The sequence below is a fragment of the Antechinus flavipes genome, chromosome 5 (assembly GCF_016432865.1).
Source record: "Antechinus flavipes isolate AdamAnt ecotype Samford, QLD, Australia chromosome 5, AdamAnt_v2, whole genome shotgun sequence".
In the NCBI taxonomy this organism is placed as follows: domain Eukaryota; kingdom Metazoa; phylum Chordata; class Mammalia; order Dasyuromorphia; family Dasyuridae; genus Antechinus; species Antechinus flavipes.
In genome coordinates, this window is record NC_067402.1 from 295,843,984 (window position 1) to 295,859,117 (window position 15,134).

A 15,134-nucleotide genomic window follows, 5' to 3' on the forward strand; every position below is an offset into this window, starting at 1 on the left:
GTGGAGTCTCCCTGACTCAGGCCGGTGCTCTGCACTGTGGCGCCCCCTAGCAGCCCCTCGAAGTTGTACATGTTAATAAAGACCAAGAAAATAAAAGCAAACGGACTCTGTTCCAGACAAGAAAGCCTGGGAAGCAGCAGGGGGTATTTGAGCTGGGTCTTGCGGGACAAGACCCTCGGTAGTTAAGGTTCCCTTGTAGATGGCGCGTCTGTGGGACCCTGAGCACGCGCTTGGCCTGTAGAGTATGGCGCAGCGTACCTTCATGCCACGGTTTCCTCCCCTCTGGGGACATCTCGGGCCGGTGTCTCTGCCGATCCCCCATGAATAGTGATTGTCAGGAAAGCCTTTCGGTCAGCCCAGATACATCTTCTTTCGTCCTTATTCAGAGGAGCCTGAGCAAATGTCAGAAAGTAAGGGAAGAGTGAGGGGAGTTACACAATGTCCTATCAAACTGAACTGGATTTGGATCATTTAAGGTGGAAGATGAAATTTTCCATGATTTCTGTGAAGAAATTGGCGTCGAAAACATACGTGAATATGAAAACCAGCACGTGAAACAGCAGCAAGAAATTGACAAGAAGAGGTACCTTTCCATCCCCCTTTTATTTTGCACAGAAATCCCTTTTAAACTTCACAGGAGAGCATGGAAAGGCAACACATTCCTTTGGGATTTGGGGGTTCGAGCCACAGATCCTGATCATGCATAAACTGTTCGTGGCAGCACAGCCCTGACCCTCTCTGAGTCCTGTTTCTCCTCTGAAAGGGGACAGTGGCGTTGACATCCCCTTCCCAGGGAGGTCCTCATTAGGAAAACCCTTTACAAAGTATAAAGAATTATGTGGTGTCCATAGGAGATCATGGAACCCAATCCGTTCATACCCAAGCCTATAATGGGGGAGGGGTATTCACTGACGTGGACAGGAAAGGGATTGCTGCCCAGGGCTGAATCTGGAGCTTGGGAACCACAGCAACCAGGCAAGTTTCCAGGGGGCAGGTCCCTTCCCTCCTGCATTACCCTCCCCCAGAGCTTTTGGGATCTTGGTGTTCCTAGGGCCGCTGGATAGGGCGGGCTGCTCTCCGTACCACGCCTCGCCCCCTGCAGTGAGCACCACCACGTCAGAGCTGCTGGGAGCACCCCAGGGGCTAACAGCAGGCCGAGAGCACGTGTGCGCTCCTCATAGGACAGACCAGGGGGATCCACCGAGTGCTGGGTGCAGGAAGCAGCCCCAGAACCACCTTCTTTTTGTCTCCAGGCTGGAGTTTGAGAAACTGAAAACTCGACTGAACGTTCAGCTTGAATATAGCCACAACCAACTGAAGAAGAAGACGAATAAGGTTTCTGCCCTGAAAGAGGCCGTCCTCAAAGACACAAGCGACATCGAGAGTCTGAAGGAGGTAGCCGGGGCTCCCAGCACTGCCCGCCCACCCGATGCCTTGGAAGGAGGGGGAGGCTGGTCACATGCCTTGTTGCCAGTCAGTCTTTGAACTCAGTGGAGAGAGCCCACCCAGCCTTGAGCCAAAAGGCCTCCCAGGGTCCCGCTGCCTCTGCTTGGAGACCCTCCTGGGGGAGTCCTGGCGCAGCCTAGTCCCCTTGGGGTGAACTCTCACTGGCAGCCTGGGCCCCTGCCTCTGGGTCTCCTTTCTTACTTTTTCCACTCATTGCTCCTGCCCCATGAGGTCCGCACGCAGCCCTTCAGGGAGCCAGAGCATCCTTCCCAAGTCTTCTTTGTGGCGTGAAATCAGAGCCTGCATTCCCCGCCCCAACCCCTGCATGCTGCCCCTGGGCACTCCCCCAACCCCCCGAGTCTCTTCAGGGGCACACTGCCCGGCAGAGACCACATGGGCTTTCTTGACTCCTGATGGGGCCCCCAGCCCGGCTCATTAAAGGCACTAAGGTCACAGAGACAAAAGCGCAGTCTCTGTCCTCAGACACTCGGCTGTGGCCTAAAGCTGTGTCAAGAGCTGGGCGATGGGGACGTGGAATAAGCCCGAGATCATTTATGGGCCTGGGGAGGGGAGCCCTGGCAGGGGGGTCGTCATGCAGGATACAGGGGAAGGAGGAGGGAGGAGAGGATGCCTTCCGGGCTTGGGCCTCAGTCTGCTGAGGCACAGAGGGGGCAAGTGGGGCCCCAGCAGAGTCTAGAAAGGGGGGTGGTGCCGGGCTGCAGAGGGCTTTAGAAGGCAGTTAGAGAACGTAGTGTTGGATACACACTGGAGGGCGTGGAACCTTATAGACCTTATAGACCATAGGGAGCCACAGGAGTTGATTGAGGATGGGAGTGACACATCCAGGCTTGGGGAAAGCACTTTGGCAGGTGTATGAAGGAGAGGCTGAGGGGAGGAGACCATGAGAGGACGGGCGGCTTAGGCTGAGGAGGCAGGAGGCAGCAGAGCCAAGAGATGTGGTAGGTCGTCCGGCCTTGGGGACGGGCTGGAGTGCGGCTCTGAGTGGCTCTGACTTGGAGCAGGACAAAAGATGGAGGAGAGCAGCCAGGGATGTGGCTTGGGGCTGTCCCCGGGCCCCGAGAGGGTGATGTTCCAGCCCAGCGTGTGCCCCAAGCCAGGAGATAGAGACAAGGATTTTGCAGGGAGTGCATTAGGAGGGGAGGAGGTGCAGAGGAGGAGCCCACCAAGGACAAGTTGGCTAGCAAGAAAGGGAGCTTCCAGGGCAGGATGGAGGTGGAGAGGGGCCCATGGCCACGGCTTCGGGGAGTGCTGCCCCAATGCCAAGCCAGGGCGGGGACTGGCCTTGCCCTCTGTCAGAAAGGAGAGGATGGGTGTCCTCCACGGGGCATTCAGGAGAGGCACCCATTTCCCTGACCTGGAGCCAGTGGGATTCTGAGGGGGGGGTCCTGTGGTGGCAAGCCTACCCCCAGGTGGATCCGAGTCCGGGGGGCCAGGCGAACATCAGAGGAGGGAAGGGTCACATTGGAGAGATGCTGCCAAGGTGAACTCGGCAGGCCCTGGCGCCGTATTGGATCTGGGCGAAGGAGGAGGCAGGGAGGAGCCTGAGATACAGAGAGGCCAGGGCAGCCCTCTGCAGGAACAGGGAAGGGAGCAGGGGCAGGACCCTAGGCCGGTGGCGCTGCCTCCCCAGCGCCTGCTGCTACCTAGGAGACTGGTGTGGGAAGCTACCGGGAGCCGCGGGTTTTCCCTGCTTACTTTCCTCTTACTCAATGGGAGAACACACTATTGACTTGCAGTGTGCCTGGAAATGGAGGTTTTAGCAGGCAGCATCCAGAAAGCTAAGCAGTCGTGGGGTGCAGCTCTCAGAACTGAGGAGGGGACATGGCAGCGCACCCCCTCTGGAGTGTTGTACTGTAGGCGCCATGTTTGATGCGTTGGTGAGTGCCAGGCCAGCAAGGAGGGTGAAGGGGAGAGGGGCCTTCTTGGAGGGTTTGAGGTAAAGCAGCAGGGGTGGAAGTTATGGGGAAACAGAAGTTGGCTTCAAGAAGAAATGGATGTGCTGATAACGAGAGCTGCCGGACGGGTGCCCAGGGGGTGCTGCTGCTCCTTGTACCTGTCCTCGGGGTTCTGTTTGGTGCTTTACCACCCTGACCCTACGGATGCCCTTCCGGGATGGCATTGTCCACACCCAGAGCGAGTGTCCACCTCTGTCCTTAGCTAAGTCATCACTAACAAACTCCGAGTCCCCTCACTCCATTGGAGTCCTCTGTGCAGCCACAGCACTACAGAATCCTAGATGACAGCTGCAAGGAGCCATAGGGTTCCATCGAGCACAGCTGCCTCGTTTTACAGAAAAGGAAGTAAAGGCATGAAAATAAGTGACTGGCCCAGGAGCACACACATTAGTAAGTGTTATGAGGCACGATTTGTATCCAGGTCTTCCTAATTCTAGGTCACTGTCAACATGGAAGCACGAATGACTACTCTGGATTTCCTTAGTCATTAAGTTCTATAAGTAATTCTTTCCAGCCAGCAATCTTAGCAATCAGAGGAGAAATCCAGGAAAACTATTGACAGCATTTTCTGACCTGCTATTTTAGTTATCAGCAAAAGGCGACCTCGAGATAGTACGCTGTAACTGCTGCCTGAGACAGCTGTTACTCAGGCCTTCTGTTTTTACACCACAGTTTCTGCTGTCGAGCAACATTCCCCATTGATACGTGTTCACTTTGTTTCCAGTTTCTGTTACCACAAAAGCTCTGCTGTGATACTTCAGTATAGTCTGGACCTTCATTTTTGACTCAGATGATCCTGGAGTCAGAGTGTGAATGGTTTGGTCCCTCTTCTTACATAATTTCAAATCAAGACAGCTTTACCGCTAGGGCCACTGTGCCAAGGCCTCCGGGCCCCTTTGTGGATCATCTTGATTGATTCCCTGGTGGGGATCGTGACACTTCATAGTGGTTGGAATGGGATTTCTTGAACTCTTAGTGATTGGGGGCATCCTGTGATTTGCACAGATCTTTCAGCTATCTATTAGAGAATTGTGGGTGTGTGTATTTAGCAGTGATAATCAATCTATTCTCCAAGCCACAGTTTCTCTTACTCTATCTTCATGTATTTGATCCATACAAAAGCCTTTTAGTTTTACCTTATTGAAACGGTCTCATTTGTCTTTTATGATCTCTGTGCCTTAATCGACTGGGTTAAAACACAGCAGGTCTCTTAATTTTTTCCTTGTTTTGGAAAATCTCAGGAAGTTTCACTTGCTCCTTGTTTCCATGGGAAAGAAACCAAGCATTTGCTTGGCATTTAAAATCCTTTACAGTCTGACTCCAGCTCTTCTTTCTCCTTTGACACAATCCAGTTAAAAGGGGCAGCCTTGCTGTTCACTGTACATAAGATTCTTTCTCCTGTCTGTGATTTTCTAGATATCAAAGTCTGGGCACTTTTCCTAACCCAGAATATAAGCATATTTTCCAAATGAAGTTCCTTGAGGGCGGGCAGGGACTGCTTTAGTTTCGTCTTTGGATGTGCAGCAACAGGCACGTAGTAAGTCTTGGTGAATTCGAATTGGATACCAGGAGTAATCTTGATGTTCTTACTAGGTGTGCCATTCTTGAGCAATCTGTTGTATCAGTGATGCTGAATGCAAGTGTGCTTGCATTTTCTGTGTGCTGCTGTTTCCCTTCTTTCTACATTGATTCACCCTGAGACAGTTGTCAGTGTCATTGAGGTGGCTCTTCTTCACACGACCTCTTGTCCTTCCTGTCCTAAGGATGTTGACCTTGGAGATCAAGCTCCAATCTATTAGGTTCAGTCCAGCTTTGGAGTCTCTTGTTGACCTGCACTCGCCCATTCCACCGGGGAATTGTCCTTTCAAACTTCCCATCACCTGCGCATGTGCTCATCCTGCTTTTCTCTAAGCCATTTCTAAAAACGCTCACTGGTGCAAGGGCTGACTTCCTTCTTGCTTGATCTTGGTTCTTTCTTAAGTCTTCTTGCACTCGTTCTGCCAGTTCTCAGTCTGCCCGACTGGACTTCTGTCTGTGCTCATTTTTCCCATCTTGTCCACAAGGGTAGTCTGTCTGGCTGTGGAGGGATGTTCCGATTTGCCATTTTAATGACCACCTCGGGAATAAAATCTGGCAGGAGATCTCCGTGAGGAAGCCACTCTGCCTTTAAGTGATCACCACTCTTTCTTCCAGATGGGCACAAATCTTCCCTTTATTAATGGATTCAGGAAGCCAAGTCAAGCCCACCAGCCTTGCAGATTGCATAAAGGGAACTTCAAATTCCTTCTGGTCCCAAAATTCTTTGAATCCAAGAAAATGAATGAATACTCAGCTTCTTAAAGAATCTTGGCTGTTTCTTCGAGTTAGGTCTCTTACAACTCTTTTAAAAAACCTAGAAGGCATCAGAAATTTGCTTTGCAGCAGCTGATTCTTAGAAGAGTGTCCACTAGTGCACTTTTGTTTGACTTCTGTAACATAAATAAAACCTGGTCCTTTTAAAAAGGCTACGTAGAAAAACCTGAGCTAGAATTCAGAGTCAGCTTCAAAATGAAAAATAGACCTCCTTCCAGCAAAATGGGCCAAATTTAGACTGTTTGGCCTTGTTGGCCAGATACGGCAGCGTGGTGAGTGGTTGGTTCTAGGCCAGCTTTGGAATGAGAAGGCCCCGAGTTCACTTTGAGCCCTGGCCTGTCACTTAACTGTCCGTTTGGTATCCCAGATCACTGTTGCACTGAAAGTTAGAGGAGATGCTGGTGAGTGTCTGGGGAAAGACTTTCCCATCCTGGCAGTTCCACTGGAGCGCCGGTGAGGCGGGCACAGCCCTCACCCCTGCCCCTGAGCAAAATCTTGCTGATTTACTGTATTTTGGAGGCCTAGAACCGTGCTCTTCCACTGCTCACCTCAGGCCTGGGTGATTGCTTGGAGGGGGTGAGAAGCTGGGAGACGGACTAAGGCCTTTTCTCCATGCAGGTGGAAGAAAGCTGCCTGCGAGTTGTGGACGATCTCATGGCTCAGCGGCAGCAGCTGAAGGACGTGTGTACCGCGCAGAACACGGACATTGAACAGATGCAGGGCCAGGTGGAGGAGGCGCGCAAGAAGCTTCTGGCCATCAACAGGTAATTGCTGGCATGACTTGACAAAACTGGGCCCGGTTTCCGGGGTTCCAGGCGTGTGGACGTTTCAGAGCACCGTGGACCATTTCTTTTTGCTGTTCTATAGTTTGTCATCTGCTCCAAGCATAGTTAGGTCATGATCATCCAGGAGGAAAGGGAATAAGCATTTATCGAGTACCTTGTCAGACACTGGGCTAAGGCACGAGGATTACCCAAGCCTTGACTTAGTCCAAAGAAGCTCAGAATTGGGAGTGAGGAGGGTCCCCTTTTTTATCATCGAGTATAATTCCCCACACAAAAGAATCCCCATGGCAGCGCGACCTGACAAATAGTAGTTGAGCTTTTGCCTGAAGACCTCTGAGGAGGGAGAATCATCGCCTCCCAAGGGAGCACATGGCCCTCACTGTGGTCAAGCCTTTCTATGTGCCAGAGACACAAAGGAAGGCCAAAAACCCCAAATCAGTCTCTGCCCTCGAGCTCCCGACCTAACGTGGAAACGGGGCAAATGACTATCCAAGTAAGATAACTGCAGGATGCTGGGGGGGGGGGGGTCATCTCAGGCTCTGCTGATTACGGAGCATTGGGAGCGGGTCCTCACAGCTGAGGCCTGGAGGGGGCTCGCGGCGGCGTGCCCGGGTGTGGAGGACAGGCAGGGCTAATGCCGGAGTCAGGAGACAGGGAGCAGCCACGAAGGCTGGGAAGGAAGGAAGGGGCTGATGGGGTGGGTGGGTGACACAGGCAGGCCCACAGTGGGAAGAGGTGAGCAGCCAGCATCAGAGAAGGGGGCTTGTAGGACGGAGGTGACGAAGGGAGGAGGGCCCGGGGGAGCCAGGGGCACTGAGGGTGCTGGTGCTCTGTGCATCAACAGGAAATGAGGAGGTGGGGGGCGCTGCGCGGAAGTCACGATTTCCCAATATCAGTCCCCAGTTCCTGAGAATTCTGCCCCATGGGTGTATCAGAGATGTCTGCTCGGCAGGCCTTGGCACCTTTGGACCGGGAGCAGGCCAGGACAGCCCGAGGGGCTGGGGGTGTGGATGAGGTTACGTGAGAGCTACGGGACCTCAGTGGGGAAAGTCGAGTGGGCAGTTGGAGAAGTGAGGATGGGGCCGGCGGATGACGTGGGAGATGTGGGCAGAGCGGTGAGCATCCCAGCCCTGGCTCGAGGAAAGCCCCAGGGGAAGTGTGGGATGACAAGAGGGTGCCCCCATGGAGGGGCACTGAGCGGAGGAGATGAGGAGCCGTCAGCAGGGGGACCCCCTGGAGAGAAGAGCGCTCTGGGAGGGCGGGGCCGGGCCAGGGAAAGGCCGCGGGATGGGGCAGCGCAGAGGCCTGGTCACTTCAGAGAGGTGGGGAAGCAGAACAATCACAAGGAGCGAAGGGAGAGGAGTCCAAGCGGCAGCGAGGCCCGCCGAGGCTCGTAGCAGCTGCGCGGAGGGACTCGTCAGTGGGATTTCTCCACCTTGAGGCAGCATCGAGGGCCCCTTTCTGGTGGGCTCTGCTTGAGCGAGGAACTCGAGAGAGAGGCCGGCCGAGGGAGGGTCTGGAAGCAGCGAGGGGTGTCCGCCTCCCTGAGGAGGGCCGAGAGCCCTGCCTTGGAAGGGAGAGGGGCTTGTTGCTGCGGGGACGGCCTGAGAGACCAGAAGGGGAGGAGCTGAGTGAGTGCTCCCTCCAGGGAAAAGCGGGGCTGGGGCTCTGGGGACCCAGAAATGGCTCAAGACCTGGGGCTTCCCAAAGAGAAGAAGAGAAAGCTCACCACTGAAGCGAGCAAACACGAGGGCCTTGTTGGGCGCCCAGGGCAGAGGAGCGGGGGCCATTCTTGCTCCTCCCTTCTGGCTGCTGAGATGTCCCCCTGACCAGCAGGAGCGGAGACCTCTTCCCAGCCCTCCTCCTCCCCTCCCCCATACTCACTCCCGTCCTGGTTCTTCTCCCTCTCAGACTGCGCCTTCACAGCTTCTGATCAGGAGGGTCTCCAGGGCCCTGTCTGGGTCCTCTGCTCTGCTCCCCCACATAGCTCGGGAATCTCATCAGTTCCCATGACCCCCGCACCCCTCCCTCTGCTAGAGCTGCCCCAGAATGCCACTGTCCTTCCAGCCTCCTTGGTGGGGTTCCCTCAGCCCAACCTCCCCCCTGAGACGAGCAGAAACCTTGCTAGAGGGTCCCTAGTGAGCTGCCATCAGTCTGCCTGAAGTTTCCAGAAAGGGATAGTAAGGTAGTCCTATCAGGATGCCCCCAACAGTCTCCCACAAATGCCTCCGGAGTCCAGGGGAAGCCCACCCCGCAGAGGGACCTCTCTGCCTCTGCCCATCCGTGGGTCTGTCTGGGCTTTGGGCACAAGTCTGGTGGCGGCGGCTGCTGCCTTCTCCAGGGCGGGCCTTCGGGGCTCCAGAACTCCAGGAAGGCCCCTCTAGCTCTCCTCCTCCTGGGCGGGAGCCGGGGGTCCATCATACTGGGATTTCTGGGGCACTCCAGCTGTCTCGATGAGGGAGGGGGGCTGGGATTTTGTGAAATGCTTAGGCCCGTGTGTGCTGCTGCTGGGGTGAGGGGTGAGCTTTTACCAGGGCCCCCAGGAGGATCCCGTCTGTCTCGGCCTGGAAGGCCTGACATGGCTGAGCCCGGGCCGTCACGGCGCCTCCCACGTGCGTGGACATGCCCGAGTACATGAGCGCGCCTTCGCAGGGAGGTGGGCAAGATGCAGAAGGAGACGGTCGCCGTCCAGACGGCCCTGGAGCAGCAGCGGCTCGAGAGGCACAACATCCTGCTCGCCTGCAAGGTGCAGGACATCGAGGTCGTCCTCCTGTCGGGCTCCCTGGACGACATCATCCACGTGGCGGTACGGTGGCGGGCCGGGCTGCAGAGTGGCGGCCCCGGCTCTGTCCGGTGGGGGAGGGGGGAGGAAGGGGGGGCTTCCCGGGGGGGGGGCTTCCCTCGGCCAGCCTCGGGGAGAGGCTGTGGCCGGTGTCAGAGAGCTGTGCTTGGGGCTGCTCATGAGTGCCAGGGTAGAATTTGGGGAGAGGAGTCTCAGCTTCTTGTTGGGAACCAGATGGAAGCGCTTTGTCCCGCTGTTAAAAAGTGAAATAAATTTCGTGTGAAGTGGTGAGGTCCCCATCCTGGAAGGCATTTGGGAGTGGGCCGATTCTCCTCCCAACCCGGGGGCCTCCCAGGCCCCCGAGATGCACCCAGTCACAGGTGCGGGGCTTGAGGTCCCCTGGAGACGCCGCCTCTTCTTGCAGGTGGGTGCAGAACCTGAGAGCACGCAGAGCACCATCGCCATGTATGAGCAGGAAGGGACCCTGCAGATAGACTACAGCAGCCTCCGAGGAGACCTGAAGGTGACCCAGTGACCCTCGTCCCGGGGCGGGGGTGGCCAGCGTGGGGGGGGCGGGGGCTTGAACTCCGGCCTCCTCTGCTGGCCCCACAGGATCTGGAGTCTGACAAGGAGGTAAAGACTCAGCTGGGGCTCCTGCAGCAGCAGCTGGCGACCCAGGAAGACGTCTTACTGAAGACCACGGCCCCCAACCTGCGAGCCCAGCAGAACCTGCAGACCGTCCGCAACAAGTTCCAGGAGTCCATCGATGGTGAGCCAGGCCGCTCTGCGCCACTGGCTGCGCTGCCTTTGCCCCCGGGTCCCGGTCATCCGCTTCTTAGAGCCGAGGGCCCTTGTCCTTGTCTGGGGTGCCCAGGCCGGTCATTGTTAGGAGACCCTGCCCCTAGATGCGGGGTCGCCCCGCCCTGGGGGGAGAGGCACCTCCTGGGTGATACCCGAGCGTGGGTGCCGTGAAACGTGGGGGAGCAGCCCACCGGGGGCGGGCCTGGGAGGGGCCGCCGAGGCAAGGGGTCCCCGTCACAAGGGGTCCCCATCACTGTCTCGCAGCTTTCGAGGCCAGCAGGAAGGAAGCCAGGATCTGTAGACAAGAGTTTGAGCAGGTGAAGAAGAGGAGATACGACCTCTTCAGCCAGTGCTTTGAGCACGTCTCACTGTCCGTCGATTATATCTACAAAAAGCTCTGCAGAAACAGCGGTGCCCAGGTACGTGTGCGCCCGTGGGCTCCCCCCAGCAGGGGCCGCGGCCCGCCCGGTCTCCAGGCCCCGCCGTCGGGCGGCAGAGGCCCATCTGTGGGGAGTGACGGCCTCCTTCCCGGTCTGAGGCCGCGCACTTCCCCGCGGTCACACGTCCCCCTGCGGCGGGGGCTCATTTCTGCCTCGGCCACTCGCTCAGGGGGGCGGAGCCGCGCCTCCTCAGCCTGGGACTGTGCTTTGGGACTTCTCGGGCCTTTGGGAGCTTGTCTCCCCCTCGGCTGTCCCACTCCTGCCCTGCTCCGGACGGGGCGCCGCATGGAGTCAGCCTCTGGCCCCGGGCTGGGCAGGCCTGCCCTCGGGGAGCCGCGTGGGGGCGCTGTATTGTGCGCCTTGAGCCACTTAGTCGCGGCCGACTCTGGGCGACTCCCGGCCCCCAGTCCCTCTTCCAGCACCTGCTCTTTGCTCCCGTGACCCTGCCTGTCCGCCCCCTCCTCTGCCGTCCCCTTCCCCAGCACCAGGGTCTTTTCTGGTGAGTCTCATCGTCTTGTTATGAAGCCAAAGTATTTTCAGCTTCCAGGGAATTTTTGGCTCTTTAATCCCTTTTCTCCTGTGTACGACTCCGTGACCCAGGTTGGGGTTTCCCCGGCAAAGGTAGATGCTGGCGGGGTTGCCCAATCCCTTCTCCAGCCCCGCCTTTAAAAGCTTATCGTCCGGCTGGCCCGCTCTGAGAAGCCGCGGACCCCGGGGGCGAGCGGACGTCTCCGCCCTTGCACTGGCCGGCTTGGCCACAGCTTTCTGCGGCGCTCTTTGGGCCAGGCCCGTCCCCCTCCTGTTTCCCTCGTTTGCCAGGAAGTGCGGGACCAGCTGCCAAGGTCTGCTTTCTTGCTGCCAGCCTCCGGTCCAGCCTTGGGGCGCTGCTCTTTGACCTCCCCAGAGGCTCCTTAGTTGCTCTTCGCCACCTGCCTCCATCAGTGCTACCTCTGCGAGCCAGAGGTCGTCGACCCCTGTCCTGGCGACCTTCGTCCCGCCCGTGCTCCCCATGAGGGCTCGGGACGAGGCGCAGCCCGGGGAGCTCCTTTCTCAGCCTTAAACCAGGCAGCCGCTGCAAGTTCGGTTCCGGCCGGAGCGCCGCGGCCTGTGGACAGGTTCCTAGCCGACAGACAGACAGGATGGTCGGGCGCCACATCTCGAGGCCTTGCCCCCTTTTATCGGCGTCCATGTGGCCGCAGGCTATAGTGTAGTTGGGGAGGCCGAGGCCGAGGTTTCCGGGCACTCCCCTGCGTGCCGGCCATCGTGTCTCGGTTCTTCTGCCTCTTCAGAAACCCGTGGGCTCTTCTGGGGATCCTGGTCCCCCCGTGGCCGCAGCCCAGCCACCCCTGGGCTCTCTGGCCCTTTTGAATCTGGCTCTTCCCTCGCTCACAAACGGGTCCTTGCCCACCCTTAAACATCCTGCGCCCTCCCGCGGCCCTGCATCGCTCGGCCTTTTCACAGCCAGAGCCCAGAATGGAGGCCGGACACTGCTAACCCTAACCCCGGGCCTTTGGCATTGGGGGCTGACATTGGCAGGCTCCTCCTTGCTCTCCTCCGGGCATCCCCTTTCTCTTCTCTGTGCCCTTCAGTCGGGGATGCCATTGGCACCTGCAGGGACCACTCTGGGGGCTGTGGGGCAGCCCTGCCCCCCTCCCCTCCATCTCCCCCCTCACTGACTCTGAGACCTCCCAGCCCATGGTCCCGTGGACACCGCAGCCCTGGCAGCCCTTCTCTTTCCCCTGAGCCCTCCCCGTCCTCATCGCCGGACTCTCAGCTCCGCTGCGGGGCTGTGCCCTGGTTGGGGGTGGGGGTCCCTATCCTGATCCACAGCTGCCCTCCTGCACAGGGCTGACTTGGTCTCCCCCCCCCCCAAACTCAGATTCCCCCAGGGCATCCAAAGCCTTCATCAGCCGGCCCCTCCCCCCTTGGCCCCCAGCACGGCACCAGCCACACGGACAGGATACTCCCTCTCCCAGTGCCAGAAACGGGAGGCCCGACCTTCTGTCCCCATGGTGTCCGTGCCTTCCCGAGACTCCCTCCGTCTCACCCCCTTGTGTCTGGTTTGTACCGCACGGGTTCCCGCAGTCGGTGTCCCCTGGGGGACAGGTCCCGAGCCCCTGAGCTGGGGGGCCGATTTTGCCCGTCCTCGAATCCCCAGTAGGCTGTATACAGTAGGCGCCTGGCATGTGCTTCCCGCTGACTGACCTGGGGCTCTCGGCTGGGCACCCTGCCCGATCAGCGCCGCACCAGCATATGGCACAGGCTCCCCGAGCTGCTGCCCCTCTGGCCGGGCCTTGCTGCCATTCTGGTGGGAAACGGGGTCCCTGGGTGTGCATGTGTGCGTGCCCCCAAGAGATGCAAGGAGCGCGGGGGCCTGCACGGAGATGGCGTGAGGGGGGCTCCCCTGGCGGGGGGAGGGAGAGGAGAGGCCGGCTTCCGCTCATTCCCACGCCCTTTCAGGCGTTCCTCAGCCCCGAGAACCCAGAAGAGCCTTACCTGGAAGGGATCAGCTACAACTGCGTGGCTCCGGGCAAGCGCTTCATGCCCATGGAGAACCTGTCCGGGGGGGAGAAGTGCGTGGCGGCGCTGGCCCTGCTGTTCGCCGTGCACAGGTGAGTGCGGGCCGCCGCGGGGCTCCTCGCCGCACGCACGAGGGGCGGCCTGTCCCTTTTCCCAAACCCCAAAACGCTTGTGCCACGGGAGCGGCTGTGGGGCCCGGAAGTCTGGGAGCCGGCATCCTAGCCGCTGCCCTGGGCCCCGCCGGGCACAGTGGCCCTGGCTCACAGATGAGGAGCCTGAGGCCCGCAGTCAGAGGGAAGGCCCAGGATTGGGGCCCCCGTGCCCAGCCCGCCCCCTTCTAAGGGCCACCTCTGCCTCTCCCGCCCCAGTTGGAACAGTGGCGAGTTTGTGCGGGCGTTCTCCTGCAGACGCTGCCAGGCGGTGCCGGGCACACTCGGGAGCGTGGGCGCTGCTTTGGCTGGGGGAGATGCCCACCAGGGCCTCGGCTTCGGAGTAGCTCCAGAGCTTGGGGTGGGATGGCCTCAGGTGCCCCTGCCCCCAGGGTCAGGGGTCTGTCCTTCCAGAAGGGGGCGCCGGGGGCAGAGCTGGCTTGGAGACGGGCCCTTTTATGTCCCACATGGAAGTCTTGGCAGAGCCCCCGGTCACGCCAGACTCGCCCCCCATGTGGGACCAGACCAGACACCGTCTGAGCCCAGGGGGGCCGCGGCTGCGTTGGGTGCTGAGGCCTCTGGGGGCGGGGGCTGCTGGGCCCGGGCCCCGCTCGTCTCTTTCAGCTTCCGTCCTGCGCCATTCTTTGTCCTCGACGAAGTGGACGCGGCCTTGGACAACACAAACATCGACAAAGTGAGTCCCATGGGGCCTCCCCCTGCTCAGAGGCCTGGGCTGGACCAGAGCCCCCCACCCCTCGGGGGGACTTGGCCCCTCACCCTGTGGCTCTGAGAGGGGTCCTCAGAGGGGACTCTCGGGGAAGGAGCTGCTATGGGCCAAAGCAGCACCACTAGGTGTCAGCCCACGCCCACTGGGGTCCCTACGTGTCCACGAAGGACTGTGTGTGGGGGCAGAAATGGCCTGTTACCCCTCCTCTGCTTCCTTCCTGGGTGACCCCTGACCCTGATAACCCCCTAGTTTCATCTTCCTCCTCTATCAAGTGGGGTCAGGACCGAGGTCCAGGCCTGGGGGGCGGCCACAGCCAGCTCCCTGCCCCTCCCTGAGAAGGGACGGGGGCTGGAGGGGGCACGGTCTGTGGGAGCCCCCCGGCCCAGCCCACACTCCTGGGCGGGCAGCGGGGAAGGGCCGGGAGCCCCGGGCGGTCGCAGCAGCCAGTGCCGAGTGTCCGGCCGCCGCCCCGGCTACAAGCTGTGTCCCTGTGCCGGGCAGGTGTCGAGCTACATGAGGGAGCAGACGCGGGAGCACTTCCAGATGATCGTCATTTCTCTCAAGGAGGAGTTCTACTCCAAAGCCGACGCCCTGGTGGGCATCTACCCCGAGGTAATGCCCGCAGGAGCCGGGCGCGCTGGCAGGCCCAGTCCCCTCCTGCCTCAGTCGCCTCTTTCGCGCCTCTGGACTGAGGGCCTCAGGCCCTTCTGCTGCCTTTGGGGGGCGCTCACTGGGACCCCCTCCACCCCACACCTGTCACTGCAATGGGACCACCAGTGCCGGGCCGTCAGTGCCCCCTCTGCGCCTTCCTCATTAATCGTTGGCTGGTCGGCATTGGCCAACGAAGGCGACGGAGCCTGGGTCGGGAGCCTTGGTGCCTCGGCCCCATCGGCTGCAAAACGGGCACCGGGCACTGGGGCGCCCCTGGGGGGGGAGTTTTTGAGGAGACCCAGCTTTTAAATAACTCCCTCCCCCCATGTCCGCTTCCCTTCCAGCAAGGGGACTGCATGTTCAGCAGAGTCCTGACCCTGGACCTGTCCGTGTACCCGGACAGCAACAACAGGGAGCACCGAGGCAGGCGCCGCAACGGCCGCTCCCTGCTCGCCTGAGACCCCCCCACTTTGGGGTACCCCCGGGGAATAAATCTTGTTGCAGA

The 15,134-nt window shown here is 59.4% G+C and overlaps 1 protein-coding gene across 1 annotated transcript in view; it reads left to right on the plus strand.

The window, feature by feature from the left end:
• SMC1B (structural maintenance of chromosomes 1B) overlaps positions 1-15,134 on the plus strand; it is a 41,577-nt gene extending 26,443 nt beyond the window's left edge. The window contains exons 15-25 of the mRNA XM_051962886.1: positions 477-583; positions 1,254-1,395; positions 6,393-6,538; positions 9,212-9,365; positions 9,766-9,864; positions 9,954-10,110; positions 10,407-10,561; positions 13,043-13,194; positions 13,876-13,945; positions 14,480-14,590; positions 14,974-15,134. Coding sequence (XP_051818846.1) covers positions 477-583; positions 1,254-1,395; positions 6,393-6,538; positions 9,212-9,365; positions 9,766-9,864; positions 9,954-10,110; positions 10,407-10,561; positions 13,043-13,194; positions 13,876-13,945; positions 14,480-14,590; positions 14,974-15,087 — 1,407 coding nt within the window. The 3' untranslated portion in view covers positions 15,088-15,134. The remainder of the gene's footprint in view (positions 1-476; positions 584-1,253; positions 1,396-6,392; positions 6,539-9,211; positions 9,366-9,765; positions 9,865-9,953; positions 10,111-10,406; positions 10,562-13,042; positions 13,195-13,875; positions 13,946-14,479; positions 14,591-14,973) is intronic.